At 43.1% G+C, this 26,407-nt stretch overlaps 1 protein-coding gene across 1 annotated transcript in view; it reads right to left on the bottom strand.

Moving 5' to 3' along the window:
- PCSK2 (proprotein convertase subtilisin/kexin type 2) overlaps window positions 1–26,407 on the bottom strand; it is a 275,251-nt gene that overhangs the window by 53,914 nt on the left and 194,930 nt on the right. The window contains exons 6-7 of the mRNA XM_058684826.1: window positions 20,139–20,215; window positions 1,122–1,210 (exon numbers count right to left, since the gene is read on the bottom strand). Coding sequence (XP_058540809.1) covers window positions 1,122–1,210; window positions 20,139–20,215 — 166 coding nt within the window. The remainder of the gene's footprint in view (window positions 1–1,121; window positions 1,211–20,138; window positions 20,216–26,407) is intronic.

A 26,407-nucleotide genomic window follows, 5' to 3' on the forward strand; every position in this document is an offset into this window, starting at 1 on the left:
AAATACCAAGACAGTTGTAAAAAAAAGAAAAACAAGGTTGAGTGACTCAGCCTGAACAAATTAAGAACCCATTTGATGCAAAACTTGGAATGTGCCAGGAGTCACTCCATTCTCCTGCATCTTGTTGACAGCTTATGAACCCCTCCTTCTCACTCCCTCTCTTTTTTGAGAGGAAGATGTTGGTTTCTAAGTTTCTAGTGATCTGCCATGTCATTTCTAAAGCTGCCTTTAGGATGAAATTGTCAAATGTCCTTCCTGTGGAACATGATACAAAGGTTTAGGTAGAATATATTTCCTTAAAGATGAGATGCACTGTGTAAAAAACCGTTTTTTAGAGTTTTGAGTATGTTTACAATAATTTGTATGCATCTCTTTATATTCTACAGTCTTTATTTGAGTCTTGTTGATAATGACACAAAAGAGTACAGCAGTGCAATTCCATTTATATTAAAGTTTAAAAATTGGCAATAACCAGTTTTTGTTGTTAGTAATCGGGATCATGGTTACTCATTTTCTTTCTTCTTTCTTTCTTTCTTTCTTTCTTTCTTTCTTTCTTTCTTTCTTCTTTCTTTTTATTTTGACAGAGAGAAAGAGTCTGAGTAGGGGATGAGCAGAGAGAGAGGGAGGGAGAGAGAATCCCAAGCAGGTTCCGCACTTTCGGCACAGAGCCTGATGCAGGACTCGAACCCACGAACTGTGAGATCATGACCTGAGCCGAAACCAAGAGTCAGATGCTTAGCTGACTGAGCCACCCAGGCGCCCCAGGATCAGGGTTATTCTTGTGTATATGGGTAGTAACTGGGAGGGGACATGACAAGGCCTTTGGGGTGCCTGTGATGTTTTGTTTCTTGATGGTTTCCTTAGATGTGGTGGGTTGTGAAAACTCACTGAGCTCATGAGCCGTGCCCTTTTCTGTATTTATGTTACACTCGAAAAAAAATCTGAGTTTATTGATACTGCCAGATCGATTAAAAAGATTGTCTTTTTCACTCTTGCTAAAGCTATTGGACCCAGCCCTGCTGCTCCAGTGGGATTTTTTTTGCCAGGTCCTGGCCAGGCTGGAGACCACAGTGTGATGCCTTCTGGCTCATGGCACCTGCTGTTTGGCAGGGACAGCTTACCTGCAACCTTGGAGTTGTATGCCACTCCGACCCCACAGATATTGTTGTTGGCCGCGGCAGAAACCTCCCCTGCACATCGGGTCCCATGGCTGTGGAGAAAAATAGAGGGAAGTTAGACACGGCATCAAAAGACTCTGGGGGAGGTTCCTTAAATTCTATCAACTGGAAGCAATTTGCTGTCGATGGTCTGGTTAGCCGGAGCTGGCAGATTTTCCTTCTGTGTATCGCCTTTCTTCCCCCTCTCCCCTTCCACCTATTTTCCTGACCTTGACCTGCTTCTACAAGAAGGAGGCTTCTCAGAGCATTTTCCACCTTGAAATCTGATCTTTACTTTCAAATCTGAAGTGTCTTCCTGCAGAAAATACACTTAGAGGCTTCCAGGAAACACCAAGCATGAGAGGACACGTGTGTGCTGGTCGGATCACAACACTTCAGCACTTCCTAGTGGTTGGAGCACTAGGATTGTGGACTAGTGGTTATTTTCAAGGCTGGTTCTCTACACAGGCATGCAAGGCTGCCTGTCAGGTATAGGATAATGGTTACTTACCTCTTCTGGAAGATAGCCTCCTTGGAGGGCGTATGGAATGCTATAGATTCCCACCTTCCTCCAGGAATAAGAAAGCATGTGTTGGCAACATTTTGCATGCGATTTCAAGGGACTCACAGAACCTTTGAGGCTGACCAGATTAAGGAGCCCCGCCAGGCATTAGATAACCTTTCCAAGGTTTTCCCAGCCTTACGAGTCTGAGCAAGGCCTTTCCATGGCTTATGTTCTAGAACGTTATCGGGAGCAGCCACCACTAATTTTTGTCCTTCTTGTTTTGCTCTCTCCTGCCTTCTACTAAAGGGTTCTAAACAGTTCTATCTGTCCCGTGTGCATTTCCTGTCCCGTTGGATTGAGGTGGCCTGGGGACTTGCTTTGACCCACAGAGCACAGTGGAGATGTGATGTATCACTTTGTAAGAGGGCTGACAGCTTGGTGCCAGGTGTCAACGAGGGGAGCCTGGGCTAGCCTACAAGTGGACGAGACCACGTGGGGGGAGAGAGAGAGAGAGAGAGAAAGACCCAGCAATTTCTGCCATTCCAACACCTCAGATGAGGCTCCTGGCACGTGAGGGATGATGCCCTCCTCCTCCAGACCTCGCTAGATCACCCCGGTGGGCGGCACGTGGAGGGAGACTGGCTGTTCCTGCCCAGCTTATGGGTCTGTGAGCAAATAAGTGTTCGTTTTTTTTTAGGCCACCAAGTTTTGGGGTAGTTTGTTAAGCCACAATGGACAACTGAAACCAGCACAAACTCTGAGCCTATCAGAGTGTTGAGTTCTAGCCCTAAACAGCATTCAAGATGTGGGAGGTTCCGAAGGTACAAGTCCTCTGAAACTACTGGTCCCCAGTCCCCAAAAGTCCATTCTAATGGTCCATGAAGCAGCTAAAGGAATAACTGGGCCACATTATCCGCTCTGCTGGAAGAGTGTCAGCACCGCCTGCTGAAGGGACAGGGCGGTGAGCGTTGGCTTTTCCAAATACGATAAGGAAACATGGGTGAAGGGGTTTATTGGCTGCATGGCCCTAGGAGTTTAGATTTCTAAATTGTTGACTAGTGTGCTGTTTGCATCATCCTCTTGGGGCAAGCAAAGCTATTGTTTCAGCCCTTAAAGAACCACACCCGAGGACTGGGTGTGGGGAGGGGGATATATATATATATATATGAGTATATATAATTATATACTCATCATATATTGTATGAGCAAAAGTGGGGGTCCCTGGGTGGCTCAGTTGGCTGAGCGTCCGACTTCAGCTCAGGTCATGATCTCGGGGTTCATGAGGTCAAGTCCCACATCTGGCTCACTGCGGTCAGTGTAGATAGAGTCTGTTTTGGATCCTCTGTTTCCCTCTCTCTGTTCCTCCCCTGCTCATTCTCTCTCTCTCTCTCAAAAATGAATAAACAGTAAAAAAAAATAAAATAAATTAAAAAAGAAAGTAAATCCTACCTCCATAAAGGCTACATCTTTCATGGGCTCCAAATGTCCTTTGGAACAAGAATGAAATCTGTATATTGTGTTCAGGTAAACTGTGTAGTTACAAGGGCAGAGGATGGCCCTAAAAAAAAATCTATGAAACAAAGTGCTGTACACATAGCTGTCTACTTGTCTTTAAGCTTTCTGTGGATCACATTTGAAATTTTTGAGAAGGTGCTCAGTCTACCACGGATGAGATTTTCATAGCCACCTATTCCAAATGCTGAAGGACCTTATTCCAAATGCTGAAGGAATTGCTAAATAAAGTTCTGAAAAGCAGCACGGAAGCACACACATATGTGTGTATATGTGTATATATGTATATATATGTAGGTTTGTATATGTACATATAATTAAATATGTACATTCTTTTAAAAATGTTTTTAATGTTTATTTATTTTTTAAAAAAAAAATTTTTTTTTTCAACGTTTATTTATTTATTTTTGGGACAGAGAGAGACAGAGCATGAATGGGGGAGGGGCAGAGAGAGAGGGAGACACAGAATCGGAAACAGGCTCCAGGCTCCGAGCCATCAGCCCAGAGCCTGACGCGGGGCTCGAACTCACGGACCGCGAGATCGTGACCTGGCTGAAGTCGGACGCTTAACCGACTGCGCCACCCAGGCGCCCCAATGTTTATTTATTTTTGAGAGAGAGAGCGTGATGGGGGTGGTACAGAGAGAGGGAGACACAAAATTCGAAGCAGGCTCCAGGCTCTGAGCTGTCAGCACAGAGCCTGATGCAGGGCTTGAACTCACAAACTGTGAGATCATGACCTGAGCCGACATTGGATGCCCAACCGATGGGGCGACCCAGGTGCCCCTGACATATGTACATTCTTTATGTTGATTCATAGATCTACTTTAAAAGTACATAATTGGAAGAGAGCCGAAGCATAAGAGACTCTTAAAAACTGAGAACAAACTGAGGGTTGATGGGGGTGGGAGGGTGGGGAGGGTGGGTGATGGGTATTGAGGAGGGCACCTTTTGGGATGAGCACTGGGTGTTGTATGGAAACCAATTTGACAATAAACTTCATATATTGAAAAAAAAAGAAAAAAAAGAAAAGTACATAATTAAGTATATAATGATATATTTATATATAATATATACTCATACATTCTATATAATCCATATATTTAAATACATGCTTATATAAAGTACCTACCAGATATAAAGTGCATATATATATCCTTTACATATATGCACATGTATTTTTTTAAATGGAATTTAATGGATACTGATTAAATTAAATTATTTTTTATTTTTTTAATGTTTATTTTCGAGAGAGATTGGGAGACAGAGCACAAGCGAGGGAGGGACAGAGAGAGAGGGAGACACAGAATCTGAAGCAGGCTCCAGGCTCCGAGCTGTCAGTGCAGAGCCCAACACAGGGCTCAAATCCACGAACTGTGAGATCATGACCTGAGCCGCAATCAGCCGCTTAACCGACTGAGCCACCCAGGCTCCCCTGAACATATAAATATTGAAATAAAAGCTTAAAAATCAATGCCATGTCTAATTTGGCTAAGCACTAATTTCCTTATTATTTAATAATTAGCCCTGTCAAGATCTCCTCTCCGAGAGCTGACGTGTGCAATTAGGCCTTGCCTGGGATAGTCAGTTGTGCCAGCATCCTCGGAGAACACGGATGGCCTCATCGTGAGGGGAGCCTTGTTCTAGGTGACGAAGGAGGCAGGGAAACGAATACCCATCGGCCACTCACTAGGCCGTTATCTACTACTAGATGCGGTGCTCAGTGCCTTGCTCGCCTCGCCCCCTTCAGGCCTCCTGGGAGGGCTATGAGAAACCACGGCCCTGTTTCACAGACATCAGAGCTGAGTCTCAGAGGTGCTGGCCCGAAGGCGCACAGCTGGAAGATGGCTGGGGCGGGGCTGAGACCAACACTCGGTTACTGAACTGCCCCGCTACGCTCCTATCTTTGCCCTAGACTGCTCCCCAAAGGCTAGTGGATGAATGTGTGTGAACTGGCTGGAGCGAACTAAAGGCACTCAGTGCTTCCATAGCCTTAATTTTGGCCTTTAAGCGGGGAGACAAGTGTTGTGGGCTCCCAAAGGAACATATGGGAAGAAACGTTTCATTGCTAAATTAGGCAACACTAATTATAAACAACTAGTGGCAGTTCCCTATAATTGTTCATGGCACCATGTCTTTCCACACCCCTGGGGCTTCACAGGCTCTGTTCCCACTGCCTCCAATGCCTTCCCCTGTCTCCTGCCTTCCTGATTGTCTCAGACAAGCGTGCCTGCTCCCCCGAAAGTCAGGAAAATCTTTTTCCAAATCCATTTTCATTTGGCCTCTTTGCTTTCTTGAGAAAGTTCAGTAGCTCCCTCTCGCTTCTAGAATAAAACATATGTCTGTCAGATGTGGAGCTATAGGGGGTGAGGAACACATATCAGCTGCTCAGTCGGCCTCCTTCTAACTGAGGCTAATGGGAGGGAGGCAGGTGGTAGAGTCACAGATGTGTTGCCAAAATGGCCCCAACCCACCACTCTTCCGAGTCCGTGCCCTTGACAATGTGCTTTTCTTGCTCCTTCCATGAAGAGGTGAAGCCTGTTTCCCGCCTCCCTTGAATCTGGCTGGACTTGTGACCTGCTGTGGCCAAAACAAGGTGGTAGAAATGGGGAGCTTACCCCTCAGCTTGAGACCCTGCCTAGGTGCGTGTGGACAAGGCTGGGTAAGCCTATTAAGTGATGAAACCCATGCAGCCACGACCCCAGGTCCCCCAGCTGACAGCCACCCGTCCTCCAGACATGTGAGAGAGGGCATCCTATCAACTGGCTCCCAGCCACCCTGCAGGCTGACCGTGGATGCATGGGTGAGCCCAGCCACAAACCCGAGCCTGGTCCAGGTCAACAGAACTGCCTAGCCGACTCTACTAACTTTTGGGACGATTTGTCATGTGACATTATTTGGCGATCGATAACTCACACATAAACAGACAAACAAGGCTACAGGGACAACCCATGCTTAACTTATGGGGGATTGGGGTTCAAAGCTGGACTCTCATGATGACTGGGGCTTCCCCAAAGAACTGCAGCGGCTGTAGAGGTATCCAAGTGAACACCTGAGGCGCGGCCCCGACCCTGGGGATCTCCAAAGAGACAGCCCAGGCACACCCCTCCTTTCCACATCGCTGGCCTTTCGCTAAAGGGATTTGGTCATCCCTCTCGCCCTCCCTAGCCAAAGGCATGTCCTTCTGTACGCACTCCGTTCAAGGCACAGTGTAGGTATACTGAGTAAAATGAATATAACAACTCTCATTTATTGATACCTACTGAGGGTGGAGCACTGTGCTGAGAGGGGTGCCTCAGCACCTCTGTTATTGTCCCCATTTACAAAAAGAGGAATCCGAGGCACAGGGATAATAAGTCACTTTTCACGTAGGAGGCAGTAGCAGAATTCACACTCAGGTGAATGTTCCCAAACCCCTGCTCTTACCCAGAACCCTTGACTATCATCTATTCCTGACTAACAGAAAAGTGCGGACAGAAAGTGTGACGGTTAATTTTATGTGTCAACGTGGCTGGACCAAGGGGTGCTCAGATATGCGGTCAAACATTATTCTGGGTGGTTCTGTGTGGGTGTTTTAGATAACATTAACATTTTTAAAGTTTATTTATTTTGAGGGGGGAGAGAGAGAGAGAGAGAAAGTGTGTGTGGGAGGGGCAGAGCGAAAGAGAGAAAAGGAGAAAGAGAGAACCCCAAGCTTGTTCTGCACTGTCAAGCACAGAGCCCAACATGGGGTGCAAACTCACAAACCGTGAGATTATGACCTGAGCTGAAATCAGGAGTCAGACACTTAACCGACTGAGGCACCCAGGTGCCTCTGGATAAGATTAACATTTAAATTGGTGGACTTTGAGTAAAGCAGATTGTGCAGCACCTTAATGCAGGTGGGCCTCATCCAATCAGTTGAAGGCCTAAATAGAACAAGAAGAGTGACCTTCCTGAGCAAGAGAGAATTCTCCGGCAGACAGCCTTTGGACTTCATCTGCAACATTGCCTCTTTCTGGGTCTTCAGGAGGCTGCCTTTGGACTTGAACTGGAACATCAGCTCTCCTGGGTCTCCAGCTTGCCAGCCCGTGCTGCAGATTTTGGGTTTGCCATTCTCCATCGTTGCATGCGCCAATTTTCTATAATAAATCTCTCTCTCTCTCTCTCTCTCTCTCTCTCTCTCTCTCTTTCTACATATCCTTTTAGTTCTGTTTCTCTGGAGGACCCCGACCAATACAAAAAGTAACTGAGTTTTCACTGGTTCTTTAGCTCACTCATCTGTTGGTACCACTGGCCAGGTTTTCTGGTACAACATTATCTGTTACTTTGCAACATGATTTTTGTTGCTGGCAGAAAATGCTAACTGATCACCAAGCTCATTTTCTTTTCTTTCTGGGATCCAGCTAAGCTCCATTTCCAGGTCTCCCTTGCACTGGCATGCAGCCATATGACTCAATTATGCTAACGTGATGGAGGCACACGGATGCATGCTGCGTCGGGGCATAAATACCACCCACGAGTGTCTATCTGTGCTCTTTCCCCTCTTTTAGTTTGACGTGGACAAGCATGGTAACTTTGGAAATGTGTGTCACAGATGAAAGAAGCCCACATCCCTGAATCGCTGCTTGGAGGGCAGCTGTTCCTCCAGAAGACGTGCAGGAACTGGTAGGTGAATTATAAATAACTTTTATTGTGTTAAGCCACTAAGATTTGGGGATGTATTTCTTACAGCTGCTGGAATAACCTGAACTTGTAAACTTAAAAAAAATTTATTTTTGAATGTGTATTTATTTTTGAGATGGAGAGACAGAGTGTGAGTGGGAGAGGGGCAGAGAGAGAGGGAGACACAGAATCCGAAGCGGGCTCTGGGCTCTGAGCTGTCACCCTAGAGCCCGATGCGGGGCTCGAACCCAAGAACCGTGAGATCATGACCTGAGCCGAAGTTGGACACTTAACTGACTGAGCCACCCGGGCGCCCCTGAACTAGTAAACTTTGATTTTAATCTTATTGAATAGTTCTACCATATTTATATTAGTAGTTGCTGCTTGATCTCTTATCTGGAAGGAGACATTCAAATACTAAGTAACTGAAAGAAACGAATTTGAAAGATACCGTAAGGACCAAACAGATGACAACAAGGGGGACAGCAAAGATGTTGGATGACAAGCATCAGAATAAGGCCATCCTCGAAGAGCAGAAAAAAGTCTATCTTGTCTGATCTCTTATTCTCTACCCTCCTCTGAGGTTTGTGTGGTGTGTGGGAGGGCCTTTGGGCATTGGCCGATTTAATGGACCTTCTGAGGCTGATGAGCAGAAGTGATTCTGTTAATGGCATGAGACCTGGATGACATTTTGGTGTTTCTATTTTGGCTCAGTTTATGTTTACTATTATTATTATTAAAAATTTTTTAATGTTTTATTTATTCTTGAGAGAGAGAGAGAGAGAGAGAGAGAGAGACCAAGCACTAGTGGGGGAGGGGCAGAGTGAGAGAGGGGCACAGAATCAGAAGCAGGCTCCAGGTTCTGAGCTGTCAGCACAGAGCCCAACGTGGGGCTCAAACTTATGAGCCATGAGATCATGACCTGAGCCGAAGTCGGATGCTTTACCAACTGAGCCACCCAGGTGCCCCTATTATTATTATTTTTATTTTAATGTTTATTTATTTGTGAGAGAGAGCATGGGTGGGGGAGTGGCAGAGAGAGAAGGGGATGGAGAATCCACAGCAGGCTAGGTGCTGATAGCAAAGAGCCTGATGCTGGGCTTGAACTCACAAACTGTGAGATCGTGACCTAAGCCAAAGTCAGATGCTTAACTGACTGAGCCACCCATGTACCCTGTTATTATTATTATTATTATTATTTAAAAAATACAAACAGGGGACATGGGTGGCTCAGTCAGTAAGCATCTGACTCTTGATGTCTGCTCAGGTCATGATCTCACAGTTTGTGGGATCGAGCCCCACATCAGGCTCTGTGCTGACAGTATGGAACCTGCTTGGGATTCTCTCTCTCCCTCTCTTTCTGCCTCTGCCCCCCTCTCTCTCTTTCTATCAAAATAAATAAACTTAAAGAAATACAAACAAATTCAATGAATAACATAATTGCATATGAATCTCATATGGCTACCACCCAACTCTATCAAAGCCAAATGTTTCCCATACTTCAGATTTTTTTGTGTGAGTATGCTATAGCTTATTAGATCAGCCATCTACTGATAGACATTTGGTTATTTTTATTCTTTAGTCTTGTGCATGCGTGTACAATTAATATTATGCCCTATTTGATTAAGCTTTTTTTGCAAATCACCCTAAAGAAAAATACAGATTCACCCCCCCTCAAATTGCTTAATATATCTGTACAAAAATGCTAGTATCCTAGATAACCACAATGCCATGATCACACATAATGTAACTAACAAAATGGTAGTAGTTTTTCAGAGAGAGCAGGAAGACAAAGCCCTTGCTGTGATGGTAGAATGAAAACGAAGGCAGTGGCAGTGTGCAGAGAAAATAGGAAATTGATTCAAGAGACATTTTGGGAACAGGGGTGTCATTCAGCAAGATTTGGTGATATAATGAGCACTTCTAATGTTGTTCTCTTAAGATACCTTCAGTTTTCCCATGAGGGTAAATTAAATCTCATTCAACCATGTACCTACTTTCATTCTATGATAGACCATATAGTTCTTAATTTTAAAGCATATGCCTTGAGGAAAACGAACCCTTGAAGGAACACAAGGGCAGGTAGAATAAAGAACACATACCCCATTTGTCACGGAGACTCTGGTCACAGCACAAAATTAAACAGCAGAGCGAATATGTAGTACGGTTACAGTCTCTGGTCTAATCCCCGTCTTCCTGAGCAAAGCAAAGTGTGGAGTTCTGTGCATGACTAATTAAGGCACCCTGGATATTCTCATGACCAAAGGAGTGTATAATTACAAGGGTGCATTCCATGTATTTTTATATAGGGATAACTATTTTTTAAAATTTTTTAAAAATATTTATTTATTTTTGAGACAGAGAGAGAGAGCATGAACAGGGGAGGGTCAGAGAAAGAGGGAGACACAGAATCTGAAACAGGCTCCAGGCTCTGAGCTGTCAGCACAGAGCCCGACGCGGGGCTTGAACCCACGGACCGCGAGATCATGACCTGAGCCGAAGTCGCACGCTTAACCGACTGAGCCACCCAGGCGCCCCGGGATAACTATTTTTTCAAGAAATAAACATTTACAGATTCACTCGAAGACCTCCCTGGGCCCATACCTCTCTTTGCTTCCTCGTAAGTGACCACTGTACCCAGGCGATCCTTGGAATCCCTGTGCATGTTTCTATACAATTACTTTATAATCAGATGTACATAAGCATATATGCCACTACTAGCTTGTTTTCCAACTCAGTATATGTGTTTCCTTGTATACAATCTTCTTAAAATTTGCTTTTTGCTCTTGAATTTCTGAGGTTCATTCATAGACTCTGGTACGTTCATTTTTAGTGCTGTGTAGTAGCACTGTGTGTAGTCCATTTATAGACAGGCTGCAATTTACTTGTTTGTCCTCCTAGAGATAGGCATTTGGATTGTTTGCAATTTGCTTGCTCTTACAAATAATTTGAAAGGAAACATTCTTGTGCGTTATTACCCGGTGCACGTTTGTGACCGGTCCTCTAGGATATGTATGTAAAGGTGAAAACAGGTTCTTTGAATATATATGACCTCCTGCAGAGTGGGAGAGTGCCAGCATTTAGCATCATCAAATTTGACCTTTTTTGCTTACCCAAAGGTTGTGAAATGGTATTTCATTGTTTCACTTTGCAATTTCCTCATTACTAGGAATGTTGAGCATCTTTTCATACACAAGTTAGCTCAGGTGTTCTGTTAATCATCTGCATATAACCTTGGTCCATTTTTTCTATGGAGTTATTTTTTTTCATTGACTTGTAGCTGTTTTTGTTAAAAAAAAAAATATATATATATATATGTACGTTTATTTATTTACTTTGAGAGAAAGAGAGAGAGAGCAGAGGAGGGGCAGAGAGAGGGAGAAAGAGAGTCCCAAGCAGGCTCCACACTGTCATAACAGAGCCCGACATGGGGTTCGATCCCATGAACTGGGAGATCATGGCCTGAGCCAAAACCAAAAGTCAGACACTTAACCAGCTGAGCTGCCCAGGTGCCCCTGATTCGTAGCTGTTCTTTATTGGATACTAACCCTTTTGTTTCGTAGAACTTGTTGCACATAAGCTCCTGGTCTGTGGCTTGTCTTTTAACTTTGTTTATTGTGATTTTGAACCAAAATGTTTAATTTTAACTTAGCTTTCTCAATATTTTCCTTTTCCTTGTGGCCTAGTGTCTTGTTTAAGGAAGCCACTCCTATTCCAGGGTCATAAGGACATTTTCTTACAGTTTACTTCTAAAAGATTTATATACATTTAGGTCTTCATTTCCCTAGAATCTGTTTACGCTCTGTGCGTGATACCTATTTTCCCATATGAATAACTAGCACCATTTATCGAATATCACTACATCATCCTTTTTCCATTGTGTTTATTGCCATCTTGGCCATATTAAGATTCTTTTATGTGGTGGTCTGCCTCTGGGTTTTCTATCCTGTTTCTTTGATCTTTTTTTCACTCCGTGTGCTAACGCCGTTCTCTCACAATTATTATGGTTTTGTAATGTTTGATATGTGGCAGGTAGAATTTCCCCACTTTGCTGTCGTGGTTCATCTTCCCCTTTTATTTCTTCTTCATTTTCATTCTCCTCCTCCTCCTCCTCTTTCTTTGTCTTCTTATTGTATTCATGACCCTTTGCTGTACCATATCAATTTTAGGATCAGATTTTCTAGTTTCACAGAAAAATACTATTGAGACTTTAGTTGAAATTGCATTGAATTAACTTCATATCTTTATATGGTTCCATCCTCCCATCTGTGAACTTAGTAGGCAACGCCATTCATTCAGGACTTCTTCTATGTCTTTTCTAAATTTTATAATTTTCTCCTTAATGTTCTCATGTATCTTTCCTTAGATTTACAATGATTTCATTGGCTATGAGATGTGGCATGGTGTCAGATAAAAGAGAGATAGGCAGAATTCTTATTTCATCCAGCATTAAAGAGAGTGCCATCAAAGTTTCAGCATTAAGAATAATGTTTGTAGGGGCGCCTGGGTGGCTCAGGAGGTTATGCCTCTGACTTCGGCTCAGGTCATGATCTCACGGTTCGTGAGTTCAAGCCCCACATTGGGCTGTCTGCTGTCAGCACAGAGCTTGCTTTGGATCCTCTGTCTCCCTCTCTCTCTGCCCCTCCCCACCTCACACACACGTTCTCTCTCTCTCAAAAATAAATAGCATTGTATGTCAACTCTACTCCCCCAGCCGTCCAGAAGAAGCACGTTTGCTGTAGATTTTTTAATAAACAGTGTTTATCTTCAATTCAATAATTATCTCTTCAACTGCACCCAGGCTAGATGTTATCACATTCATTGAGACTTCATTCCAAGTGCAATTGGTTCCTTTTTTATATTCATGTTTATTTTTGCTTGTGTTTCCCCATCATTTATTTTTCTTTTTAAATGGATGTTATCCATGCATTTATCCCTCGAAGCAAACATAACATAACTTGCTTTATTGTCTTTTTCAAGTCTTTCCATAAAACTAATTTCACCTGGTATAAATTCATGTCCTGATTTTTAAATTGTGTTTGATGTGTTTTTTTCCAGATATTTTGGAATGTTAGTTTGTAGACTTAGTTTGAGTTGCAGGGTATTTTTTCTTTTTCTTCCTCTCTCTTCCTTTGGGCTCTTTCCTCGTTATTGTTCCCTTGGTTGCTTTAATGGGCTCCTTAGCTCTATATCCCACAGCCAAGTCTTATAATGATGTTTTAGGGCTCTGGATTCACAGAGATACTGGAGATATGGGGAATTCATTCAGCAAGCCAGTGAGAAACTTGGCCAGGTTCATGGACATGAGGCTGTCTTTGCCTTCCAGACTCCAGTCTCCCTAGGTCTATACAGATTCTTACATAAGCAGAGCTCTATATGGCTAGCTACGGTCTGTTCAGCCATGTCTTTGGAAAAAGAAGCTTTCATGTCACATGAAATGCAGAGATCAGTCATGTTTGCTGGCTCATATCCAAAGGTCTCTACAGGGTAAGACTTTGGAGTAAGCCCAAAGGTTTGGATAGGTAAGCATGTAGAGCTGCGTCTGGGGAAAACCTTGGGTCTGCTTACAATCATCTAGTACTTTCTGGAGAAGTGAAGAGGCATTCCATCTTTCTGATGCTAGATGCTAGGCTCTTCAATTTTCCCCACAGATCAATCTTGTTTCATGCATTTAAGCTATCTCCGGATATAACTCTTCTTTTAATCAGCACTGCAGAAACAGAGACACCAGACTCTCTCCAGAAAGTTTAACCTTGAGCTACTGTTGTCTCATGTCAAAGACTCAGATGAGAGAATGAAGGGCTAAGAAAGATGGGTGAAGTGTTGGGTCATCCATTAACTCCTTTGGAAGAAACTCCCCTCGTTTTCTATCTAGTTGGGGAATCTTTGACTTAGCTCCTATAGACATCCCTTCACTGAATTTCACAATTAATATTTGCTGCCATTTAGGAAATGCCTACCATGTGTCATGCTCTGAACCAAGTATGTGTCTCTAGTCCCTTATACAAACTTCCATGGTGGAGTTTCAGGCCCAGTTTACAGATAGGGGGAACTGATTCAGGGATCACTTAATCTATGCCAAGCAATTAACATGACACTACATTTGTCCATCATAATCTGCTGTGTTTTTCTCCCATAAGGAAAGAATTATTGCCACCTGAGTACCATAGAATCTACCTATATGGCATGCATAACATTTGTTTCCAAAGTAGAAATAACAATACCAACATACAGATTTCTTCTATGATCTATATAATTCTCTCCATAACCCCCAAATCTGTGTTATGTCTATTTCTTTTAGCTGAGGGGAAAAATTTAAATAATGAAGACTTGCCTAATCCAGGTAAGGGACCAGAAATGTTTTAAAAAAACTTTGTGGGGGTGCCTGGGTGGCTCAGTCGATTAAGCGTTGGACTCTTGATTTTGGCTCAGGTCACGATCTCATGATTTGTGAGATTGAGCCCCATATGGGGCTGTGAGCTGTCAAACATGGAGCCTGCTTGGGATTCTCTCCCTCTCTCTCTGCCCCTTCCCAACTTGTGCGCAGGTGCGCCCAAGCTCTCTCTCAAAAATAAATAAACTTTAAAAAACAAGTATATGGTATTTCTCCGATGGCTCAGTATAGCTCACAAAGTTAAACTGTGTTGAATTTCACTGTGTTCTGATTTGGATAGAGAGACAGTTGATTACAAGCAGCCACATTTGAACTAATATGGGCTTATGAGGTTTTCTCAAAGCTCACATGAGAGAAAAAGTTAGATTAGGTCTTTGAAAGCAGTTTAAATTTTATTATCCAGGAGGTGATTTCAGAATTAGTTCATAAAGACAGACGGGAAAGATGTTCATGCATTTCTAAACCATTAAATGTCACCAGGGTAAAGTATTGGTTTCCATCAACGGGCAAATAACCAACCAGAGATGGCCGTTTTTCTCACATGTTCATTTTTGGCCTGTCACATAGAGTTCTTCAAAATGAAATATGACTTTTAATAAGAAAAAAAGTTAATCACTAAAGATCTTTCTTTTTTTTTTTTTAATGTTTCTTTATTTTTGAGACAGAGAGAGACAGAGTGTAATCGGTGGAGAGGCAGAGAGAGAGGAAGACACAGCATCCGAAGCAGGCTCCAGGCTCTGAGCTGTCAGCACAGAGCCCGACGTGGGGCTCAAACTCACAGACTGTGAGATCATGACCTGAGCCGAAGTCGGACGCCTAACTGACTGAGCCACCCAGGCGCCCCCTTTTTTTATTATTTTTTTTTATTTTTTATTTTTTATTTTAGATCTTTCTTATTTGAAGGTTTAACTAACGTTATCAATCACACGAGCCCACGTGGAGATAAATGTTCCTCAGTATCCATTTATTGTTCTTCTTTCCCTCACCCCCATTTGGGTTGCTTGAGCAATAAATGTCTTCTCTCTCCCTGAATTTATAGTAAACTTTTTGTGGCCAGGAATTGCATCGAATCCCAAATCTCTTACTCTTTAGGGCTTAATAGATAGAGTGTGCTGCACCCTTGTGATGCTCCATAAATATTGCCGATGGCAGGGATGACATTTCAGTGGTGAATGCCTGTCAAAGAAATGCTATGCAAGAGGGATTTTTATGGACAGCAGCACGGTAATGGAATACAGATCTGCAATGCATCACCAAACATTGACCTAAAACCGAGCAAGGCTGGAAAATTATTGACAAAGCGTGGGCTGCAAACCTCGGAAGAAGCGGGAAGCTCTGAAGTGGACGGATGTCAAGGCCACTCAACATCTCGGCATGGCTGACAAGGTGTGCCGCCCATCTATCAACCAGCCAATCAACATTTACTGAATGCCAGCGAAGAAAAACATGTCATGCTAGATCCTGATACCACACAGGAAGTCGGTTATATCTGTTCTGCATATTAGTGAGGTTCATTAAATGTGCATGATTTTCTACCTTTTTGCAATTTGGATTACTACTACTACTATATTATTGCTTTGCTTGGCCATCTGTATTTTCTTGCTTGCAAGCTAGGAGGAAATTTACTCCCTTTGCAAATTTCTCAACTGTGTTTCAAATATATCTCTAGAGCTCAGATACTGCATGTAATTATTAAATGGTTCACAGTAGAATAAATACACTTGCTCTGCTTGAAAAGGAATAATCCTACAAAGTCAAATTTAGCACCGGGCAAGAAATTCTAATATCCCCATCCTCTAAAAGCAGTTCTGCATATGCATGAAGTTTGCTTTCATAAACGGTCCTTGGCTGGGAGTTTTAAATAGGTTCTTGAAGAAATGCACACTTGAAGGTGCTCACGCCCAGAGGAGAGCACCTGAAGAAACCGGCATGCCTTTGTGGCTGCAGAACTGGCCAGAGACTCATGCTGGCACAGCAGCGAACACAGCTCCAGCCAAAGGCAGGTGCTGGCTCAAGACTCCCGGAGCCTCTGGGCAGCAACATTCCCTGAGTGCGGTGAGAGAAGGGTCCTCATCTATGCCTCGGGCCCAGTTTCTGACCCAATCACAAAATCTTTCCTCCTTTCTCCTAAAGCCTGTGTGATGCACACCTCTTCCATGAAGCCTTCTTAGAATGCTGCCCTCTGTCCCGGGCTGTAACTCCCAGGCCAGGTGTCCAGGTTACCTCCTGAACATGTCTGCACCTCCCGCTTCCCCTCCTTCACCTAAATTGTACCCTCAGCCTGGAATATACCCCTTAACTCTACCAGTTACCTTCCTTCAAATCCTAGAGCAAATGCTACCCGTTCAGGGAAGCCTGTCTCTGCTTCTCTGGCTAGAGATAATTTTGCATTGCTCCATACTGTCCAAGGCATCTTTGTTATGAGGCAGTGCGTGTAATGACCCCCTCACTGGTGTCAAGTCCTGTCTCCACCACGTATTAGCTGTATGACCTTGTCCAAGTTACTTAGCCTTTCTATGCCTCCATTTTCAAAATGGGGATAGTCCTGATAAGAGTTATTTCTTTTTTTTTTAATTTAATGTTTATTTTTGAGATAGAGAGAGACAGAGTGTGAGTGGGGGAGGGGCACAGAGCAAGGGAGACATCAGAAGCAGGCTCCAGGCTCTGAGCTGTCAGCACAGACATGCAGCTCGAACCCCATGAACCGTGGGATCATGATCTGAGCCGAAGTCGGGCACTCAACCCGCTGTGCCCTGATAATAGCTATTTCAAAGGTTTATTATGAGAATTAACTGAATTAATACATGCAAAGCACTGAAAACAGTGCCTTAAACACAGTAACTGCTTAATAAGCTGCTATTTTAGCCCTAGCTACGCTTAGCACTGTGGTGATTTGGGCATCTGTCTCCACTCATAGGACATTTTGCAAGCTCCTCAGAAGCTCGCATATCAAAGCTAATAGTTTCATAAATACCAAACTAAATTATGCCCCATGCTTTTTAAATTTACTTCTTATTATGGGAAAAAAAATCCAGAGATCTACAAAAGTAGGCAGAAATCTCATGTACCCATGATAAGCGTTAGCACTTACTAACCCATGACCATTTTATTTTCTGTATTCCTCCACTCATCTCCTTCCTCCTGTCCCAAGCCCTAAGTTATATGGAAGAAAATCCCAGGCAAATATTTCACCCAGAGGGAATTCTGAATAAACTTATCCTACACGCATGGATAGGATGTTATATTCAACTTCTCCTTGGGCCAAGAAGGAATCATCTCCAGGACCCAAATTTTCAGACCACAGGTCCTGCTAGTGGTGTGGGCTTGGACTTTGACCCAATTTCCTTCCATAAGCATTTACAATAATAATTATGTTTCAAGAGGCCATGATTTGAACTGGTACCATCCAGTCTTTATAATAACAAGATGGTGGATAAGGATCTTTGAATATGACTTGCTCATTGGGAAAAGCCCTATTTATAGGTCAAAGTGGCTCCTGTGTCTTGAGTCAGTGGCTTCCTAATAAGCAAAGATCCTACATGCTTGATTCATTATACTGTGTTGCAGGTAATCGGACACTGGGGAATTTTTACCACTGACAATGAAGAATTGTGTTGCAAGAAGCCCTAATTTGCCCTCGTTAGACGATTTTAGCCAGTTTAAAGTTGAACTTTCAAGAACAAGTTTGCAAATGAAAGTATTTAAAATAGAAGCCAATTCTGTTTGTTTGTTTGTTTGTTTGTTTGTTTAAAGAATATTCTTACAGCATATCACACAGGGAGACTTGCTTGGGGTGGTTGTGCTGGGTTCAGAAAATGGGCCGTGGTGGGGCGGGGCGGGGGGGGGGAGGGGACCATTGTGTTGGTTATATTTTTGTGCCTGCATCAATCCACCAAAGATTAATTTAGTACCTACTAGCTGTAGAGAGAACAAGTGACACATGTATTGCTCCTGCCCTGCTGTCATGTGGACAACTGGTAAGCAGTCATGTTGAAGCCGGGCACCCCCTCTTGGTCCCCCTCAGTGCAATGTTCCAAACCACCGTTACCCGTTAGGTCTTGCCCCTGGCTTAGTGACATCTGTCTGGGGACTTCACATCTCTGTGTCTGAAAGGGTTTATTTGCTAAGGGTAAGTTAGGAGGTCGGGTTGTAAGTTGTGGAGGGTATGAGATGCTTCATGTCAGAAGTTCTCAGACCTTTGGGATACACCCTCATCTCCTAAGCAGACCCTTTCGAACACGACGTGATAATTTTAAAGCTGTTGTAGAAGAAGCTGATGAAGAGTAAATTGTGCTGTTGAACATAGGTAATGATCTTTTTTAAAATGTTGCAAATGTGACTGGTTTTTCTCCTTTCTTCTTTTCTGCATTTTTTGTAACTGCCAAACCCCCAATTCATGTGCCCTTTTGTGTCCCCCAGTCACACTCTGGTCAACTTGCTGACTGTAGGGACAGAGTATAAGTCACCTGGTCCACTGGGGACCCATATCTGGCCACTGTCTGGCCATAATGCTTTGTGTCTTTTATCATAAAAATGTTGCTTATAAAAGAATGGTACAGTTTGGATTTAAAAACCTGTCTGAAGCTTGGGTTCAAGTGTTGGCTCTGACACATCCTAGTCTGACCAGGGAAGAGACACACAACCTCTCTGAGCCTGTTTCCTTCTCACCGAACAGAGAACAGCAACATTTATTTTGCCTACACGCGTTTGCCATGGAAGTGAAAGAAATGAGTAGAGTGATGTACACATATTGTTATACCATTAATTGAAGTTCATATGTTCTTATGAACTTTATCCAAGAACATCAATAATAGGGAAGCACTAGGTTTAAAACCTAGCTGATTTTGAGTAAGCAAGCCACACTTTATTTCTCAATATTTCTCATATGCAATCAACCGTAAAGGCAAGAATTTTACTTGGAGAAAAAAGAGACTGCATGTTTACATGTTTAGTAGCAAAACAGGTGGAAGAAAAGTCACACCTTTGGATGGACCATTAGGTACGTTAACATGGTAGGACGCCAAGCAATGCTTCGAACCTATGGGTTGATGACACTGCATTGCGTATTTGGAAATGGCTAAGAGAATAGATCTCAAATGACCTCATCAACAAGAAAAAATATTTCTTTGGTACTATGCATGGTGTCAGATGCTAACCAGACTTAATGCAGTGATCATCTTGTGACATATGCAAATATCAAATCGCTATGTTGTATACCTGAAATTGATATAATGTCATATGTCGATTGTGCCTCAGTTAAAAAAATACTTCAAACCTTTGTCAATTATGCTTACTGCTCCGTTGCAAGGAACTACGTGAGCCCTTATAAGGTTACAGCAGAAGCATTTTTCCAAAACACATAGAAACAGAGCAGAGGGCCAAAACAGTTGTCTTCAAGTGGAACGAGCATGTTTTTTATCATCTTATGGTGGGTTGAAAAGGATTTCTTATTAGTTCTATTTTCTTTTGTCTTTTTAAAAATGTTTATTTATTTTTGAGAGAGAGACAAAGAGAGACTGAGGGGCAGAGAGAGAGGGAGACATAGAATCCACAGCAGGCTCCAGGCTCTGAGCTGTCAGCACAGAGCCCAGTGCGGGGTTTGAACTCACAAACCATGAGACCATGACCTGAGCTGAAGTCAGATGCTTAACTGATTGAGTCACCCAGGCGCCCCATCTTCTATCTTTAATAAAGTGGCAAATAACTCCCAACTCATCCAAACAAAATAGTCCAAGACCATTCTAGAGGAACATTGCCATATTAACAAAATCCAAGAATTTAGAGAATGTAGCTATGACGGAGAAAAATCACAGTATAATTTAGGGAAGCACTAAGATTATTTTCCTGGGAATAGCCAAGTTTTCAAAACAGAGTCAAACAAAACCCCCAGATCTAAAGTCAAAGGCGGCCCCCGAGGCCCAGTATACCTGTTGAACCAGTCGTCTGTGTATCGAGGGTAGGGGTAGGGGTCATTGCCGCTGAAGTCATAGCTCGCTTCCGCGTTCTGAAAAACACAAGGCGTCTCATTAGGTCAGTCAAGCCAGATGGACAGGCCAGAGAGGATGCTTCAAGACATGACTGTCTGATGCTTACAGGTCCTCTGTGGAGTGCTGTGTTAATGTTCCTCCCTGGGCCAGCCCTTGCAAAGGGGTGACAGAGCTGGTGTGTCCTTGGATCTCTCTGTCCCTCCCTTTATCCTCTTCCCAGACTTCCTCATTCCATTCTGCTTCAGGCCCTCAATGAACTAGCGAATTTGAGTCTTGTGCTCTCCAGGACTGTCTCCATTTCAAGTTGAGTTACCATCTGTGGGTGAATGGGCTTCACCTAGAATCCAGGACTTATGCTTCCTTGGCTTGATGGTCAGAATGCTCTCGGTCTTATGTCACAAGTGAGGCAATCTCTGGAGTTTTCTTGCTTTGTGCAGAAGGCTCCCTGCTTCAGACTGACCTAGGCTTGTGTCCTTTATATTTATGGGTGTTAAACCTCTGCCCAAACCCCTAACATCAGCACAATATCAACCTCATTGAGTCACTCAACAAAGGTCAGAGTCTAATATATGCCAGTGATTATGCCATATATGGGAACGCCCTTGTGTAACTTACAGCCTAGCTGGGGGCACAGACATCAATCAAATGACCAAACAAATAAATATACAATTATGAACAGGGAGTACTCTACACCCTACAGTATTTGGTTAGAAGTTTAAATTCTATGCATCTAACACCTCTATTTTTCCCCTTGAGAGTTTTTCCCCCCCAGAAATCAATTACATATCCACTTAAATAGTTTTCCATTTAGGTCTTTGGTTGGCCGACCTTTTATTTTGGCCCATGATGGGAAATGATCTACCATTTTTGGAGACTAATTCATCCTTCCCACTGCTTTCTCTGCTTGCCTGGAATGCTTAGAACGAGAATCCCATTTTTCTCTGTTCTGTTTTTGAGTTCTGCAGTAGAGACCCAGATGGCTTCCTGGTCCACAGTATACATTTGGCTAGAAAGCACTGGATTAGGCATATACCCAGTGTGGGCATTTCTTGATTTCATGGGTCCTGAGACATTTTCAGGAATTGTGCCCTTTTATGAGGTAAAACACTTTAGTCTGTAAACTTTATGTATCAGTCCATAATGTTTTTAAAAGCAAACTGATGAATTCCATTAGTTTGCATTTGCATTTGCTGGATGGACAAAGGGCTACAACTACAACCAGTAGTTGTAGTAATCAGAATTATAATACTAATTTATTTAAATAAATGTTGTGTTTGGGATAGACATCACCCTGAAATTTGTGGGTTTTTTTTTAATTTTATTTTTTATTTTTTAAAGTTTACATCCAAATTAGTTAGCATATAGTAAAACGATGATTGAAATTTGCGTTTTTATTTTTTTTCCAGTTTTTATTATTTAAATTCCAGTTGGTTAACATGAGTGTAATATTAGTTTCAGGTTTGGGATATAATGATTCATCACTTATATGCAACACCTGGTGCTCATCACAAGTGCCCTCAAGACCCATCACCCATTTAACCCATCCCCCCCACCCCCCCCACCCCCCCTACCCCTCCCCGCCCACCTCGCCACCAGTAACCATCAGTTTGTTCTCTCCAGTTAAGAGTCTGTTTCTTTGTTTTCCTCTATTTTCCCCCCACTATGTTCACTTATTTTGTTTCTTAAATTCCACACATGAGTGAAATCATATGGTATTTATCTTTCTCTGACTTATTTTGCTTAGCATAGTATTCTCTAGCTCAATCCACCCCACTGCAAATGGCAAGAGTTCATTCTTTTTGATGGCTGAGTAATATTCCATATATCTCACATCTTCTTTATCCACTATATACATGTATATATATCTATATCTATCTATCTATCTATCTATATCACATCTTCTTTACCCATTCGTCAGTTGATGGACACTTGGGCTCTCACCATAGCGTAGCTATTGTTGGTAATACTGCTGTAAACATTAAGGTGGATGTATCCTTTTGAATCAGTATTTTTGTAACCTTTGGGTAAATACCAAGTAGTGCAATTGCTGGATCATAGGTAGTTCTATGTTTAACTTTTTGAGGAGCCTCCATACTGTTTTCTAGAGTGGCTGTACCGGTTTGCATTCCCACCAACAGTGTAAGAAGATTCCCCTTTCTCTACATCCTCGCCAACACCTGTTGTTTCCTGTGTTGTTAATTTTAGCCATTCTGACAAAAGGTGTAAGGGGATATCTCATTTTTTTTAATGTTTATTTATTTATTTTGAGGGAGAGAGAGAGTGCAAGCAGGGCAGAAGGGTGGGGGCTGGGGAGAGAGAGAGAGAGAGAGAGAGAGAGAGAGAGAGAGAGAGAAATATCCTGAGCAGGCTCTGTGCTGTCAGGGCAGATGTGGGGCTCAATCCCATGAACTGTGAGATCATGACCTGAGCTGAAATCAGGAGTCAGAGGCTTAACCAACTGAACCACCCAGGTGTCCCATCCCATTGTGGATTTGATTTGTATTTCCCTGATGATGAATGATGTTAAGCATCTTTTCATGTGTCCGTTGGCCAGCTGGATGTCTTCTTTGGAAAAACATCCATTCATGTCTTCTGCCCTTTTCTTAAGTGGATTATTTGTTTTTTGGGTGTTGAGTTTTAAAAGTTCTGTATATATTTTGGATACTAACCCTTTATCAGATATGTCGTTTGCAAATATCTTCTCCCATTCCAAAGGTTGTCTTTTAGTTTTGTTGACTGTTTCCTTCACTGCGCAGAGATTTTATCTTGATGAGGTCCCTGTAGTTTATTTTTGCTTTTCTTTCCCTTGACTCAGGAGACATGTCCAGTAAGAAGTTGCTGCAGCAGATGGCAAAGAGGTTACTTCCTGTCTTCTCCTCTAGGACTTTGATGGCTTCTGGTCTCACATTTTGTTCTTTCATCCATATTGGATTTATTTTCGTTTATGGCGTTAATTTTTTTTTAATTTAAGAATTTTTGGCGTTATTGAGGCATTGATATACTTCATGCATGATGAGTTTGGACATGTGCCTACACCCATGATAACATCACCCCAGACAAGGTGCTAAAAGCATGTTCATCACCTTCCCAAATTTCCTTTTGTTCTTGTGTGGCTGTGTGTTATTTATGTTTTTGTCTCGGTGAGAACATTTAACATGAGATCTACCCTCTTAACATAGTGTGAAGCACACAATACCGTATTGTTGACTGTGTTGCACAGCACAGTTCTAGAACTTACTCGTGTGCATAACTGAAACTTCATACCTATCAAAAATCAATCCCTCATTTTCCACCTTCTCTTACCCCGTTGGAAGTTTGGGTCAATGCATCTTCTGTGTCGAATAAGCCTATCTTTTATTCTAGAATATAGGTCTTCCTTTAACACCCGGTCATCAGAGAGGACAACTTCCTGTCTCCTCTGGCCATAATGATTGGCTCCAAATTATCTGTTCCTCCTTCTCCCCTTTGGTCCCAAACTACACTCATTTACCTTTTTAAAAAAATTTAATTCTCTCTCTGGTCTCTATTTCCCGTCTCTGGGAGACACTCTCAGATCAGGCATGGTTTTTTTGTGTGTCGTTTTATTTTTTTTTACTTTTCTTGAACTGTTTGGATTTCAGTCCTTTTGAGGGATACTATTTTGAAATAGTTACTATGTTTGGTTACCCTAACCTTCTCTGAGTTTTTGAGACAAGAGCATTCTTAGGTAGAGTTGGTAGATGGAGTGTCGAGAGAAACCCAAATTAATACTTTCTCTTTGGGGCTTCAAAGCTGGAGTCGAAGCCGAAGCAACAGACTGGGAGGACTGTAGGCTAAGCCTGGTTTGTTTCTCCACAGAAGAGAAAAAAATTGCCTGGCGTAAGGCAAGTTGGACAGAACATTCAATACGTAGCTATTGTGGGGCTCTCAGAGGGGGCCCTCTTTTTTTTTGTTCTGGAGTGGGATGGGGGTTGGAATGTCCAAAGTCGGAGGGGTCTGGGACTCATCTGGGGACAGGGGACTCATCTTGTGTTGCTGCAGATCAGCAGCGGCTCCCCGGGATGTCTGCGTTCAGGGACTTGGGGTGGCCCCACTCTGCATTTCTTTGGCCATCAGTGTGGAGCAGTGGGCAACAGAATACTCTGTGGGAGGCTGACAGGGGTGAGAGTGTGGCAGTAAAAATCAGCTGGCCTGGAAAGCTCGGGAGTCAGGACACTGGGGATCCAGGGTTCAGGCAGGATCCGCACGAAGTGACATCCAATCCGTGAGAATGGGGACGCAAGAGTGGAATCCAGGGGCACAGACACGAGCCGCAAGTGCACGCACCCCGCATCCTCAGCGCTGTGCCGGTCCTTTGAAGCTCAGGGACAATTCTGGAGACAGGAGCGGGGGGCACCCCCTGAACTGACCAAGGTCAAATTTCTGCCTTGAGCGAGTGCCATCAGGCTGGCAGATAAGAAGTTAAATTCCATTAGAGAAAAGAAAAATCGAACTGGTCTGCACCTCTGTGTTTGCTGCCTGATTGCCCACGTCACACTCTTTCACCCGGGTTCACTTTTCTGGTTTATAATTATTACCTGTGATCTGGGCTGAGGCTTTTTGCCTCCAATTCCTGGTCCTGGAGAAAATGGCTTGCCCTGAGGTGGGTGGGGCTGGGGGGAACATTGAAGAGATCTGATGGCAGAACTGGCACCTGAGAATCCGTGGAACCCTGAGTCCACTTTTGTAAGACGAGAAAGACCGTGTGTTGTCAGGGGTCAGATTCACTTGTGAAGGTTGAAATGGTTGATGACTTACAAACTTTTTTGCTGTTGTCTTTTAGTTAATTTGGTGACTAATGTTTAATTCCTTGTGGAAGAGTCTAGGCTGAGTATCGAGGAAGGCAAGTGGCTGCTCTGGCATGTCTTTTGGCCAAAAATCAAACGGTTTATGGCCAGAAAGAACAGTGAGCAATTTTTTGTAAGTGTTCTGTTTATACTTTTATAGCCCAAACCGAATCATTTATTGATTTGAGTTACAATGTTGCCTTCCATAAAATTATTTGTGTACAGGAATAAATTAAATGGGGCTTGAGTTATGCTGGAATTTTCTAAAATAGCCAATAACGTGGACGTTTAGGGGGAAGTGGTGTCTCTGGAAGTTGAATGCTCTGGTCATCCCAGGCTAAGCCAGCCGCTTGTTTTGGTTTGGATTCTTCCATAACTTCTTTTGGAAACGCATTAGTCTTATTTTCTTGCTTTAGAAAATACTAACTGTTTAGCAAACATAATTTAATCACGGATGATTCAGGATCAGGATGATTCAGAGTCATCATGAAGAACTTGAATTATCATTGTCCCGTCGTGCAGAAAGTGAGAAGGCTGGACTGAATCCAAACCGACCTCAGGGCTGCCCTGGAAGTTATTTCTGGAAGAAACTTCTGATAATGGTTCGTTTCTCTTATAAGAGTTGAGTGTGGGAGGAAAAAATAAACCCTCTGGTACTTAATAATTCTGGGGCTTAATTTCTGAATATTTGACTGCGGGGTCAGAAAGCAGGTCTAGATTAGTCCTTAGAAAAGAAGTTTCAGGGGCGCCTGGGTGGCTCAGTTGGTTGAGCGCCGACTTCGGCTCAGGTCACGATCTCGCGGTCCGTGAGTTCGAGCCCCGCATCGGGCCCCTGTGCTGACAGCTCAGAGCCCGGAGCCTGTTTCAATTCTGTGTCTCCCTCTCTCTGACCCTCCCCCATTCATGCTCTGTCTCTCTCTGTCTCAAAAATAAAATAAACATTAAAAAAAAAAAAAAAAAAGAAGTTTCAGGGGCACCTGGGTGGCTTAGTCGGTTAAGCGTTGGACCTCAGCTCAGGTCATGATCTCACAGTCTGTGAGTTCGAGCCCCACGTCGGGCTCTGTGCTGACAGCTCAGAACCTGGAGCCTGCTTCGGATGCTGTGTCTCCCTCTGTCTCTGCCCCTCCACTGCTTATGCTCTGTCTCTCTGTGTCTCAAAAATAAATAAACACCAAAAAAAATTTAGAAAGGAAACTTAATAGTTATGACTTTGGTTGTTGTTTGTACTGTGAGCTTTCCACCAGATGGCCTGCCTGCACATTAAGCTAAGAAAGGACAGGAACTTACTTATTTTCAAGTAATCTTCTGATTTCTCATGTCCGAGGTGCTGCCTTTGTGCAGCCATCAAAGTCACAGGCCGACAAATGGCACATGTCGGATGCCAGAGCTGGTCTCACCGCGAAA

The sequence above is a fragment of the Neofelis nebulosa genome, chromosome 9 (assembly GCF_028018385.1).
Source record: "Neofelis nebulosa isolate mNeoNeb1 chromosome 9, mNeoNeb1.pri, whole genome shotgun sequence".
NCBI classification, from domain to species: domain Eukaryota; kingdom Metazoa; phylum Chordata; class Mammalia; order Carnivora; family Felidae; genus Neofelis; species Neofelis nebulosa.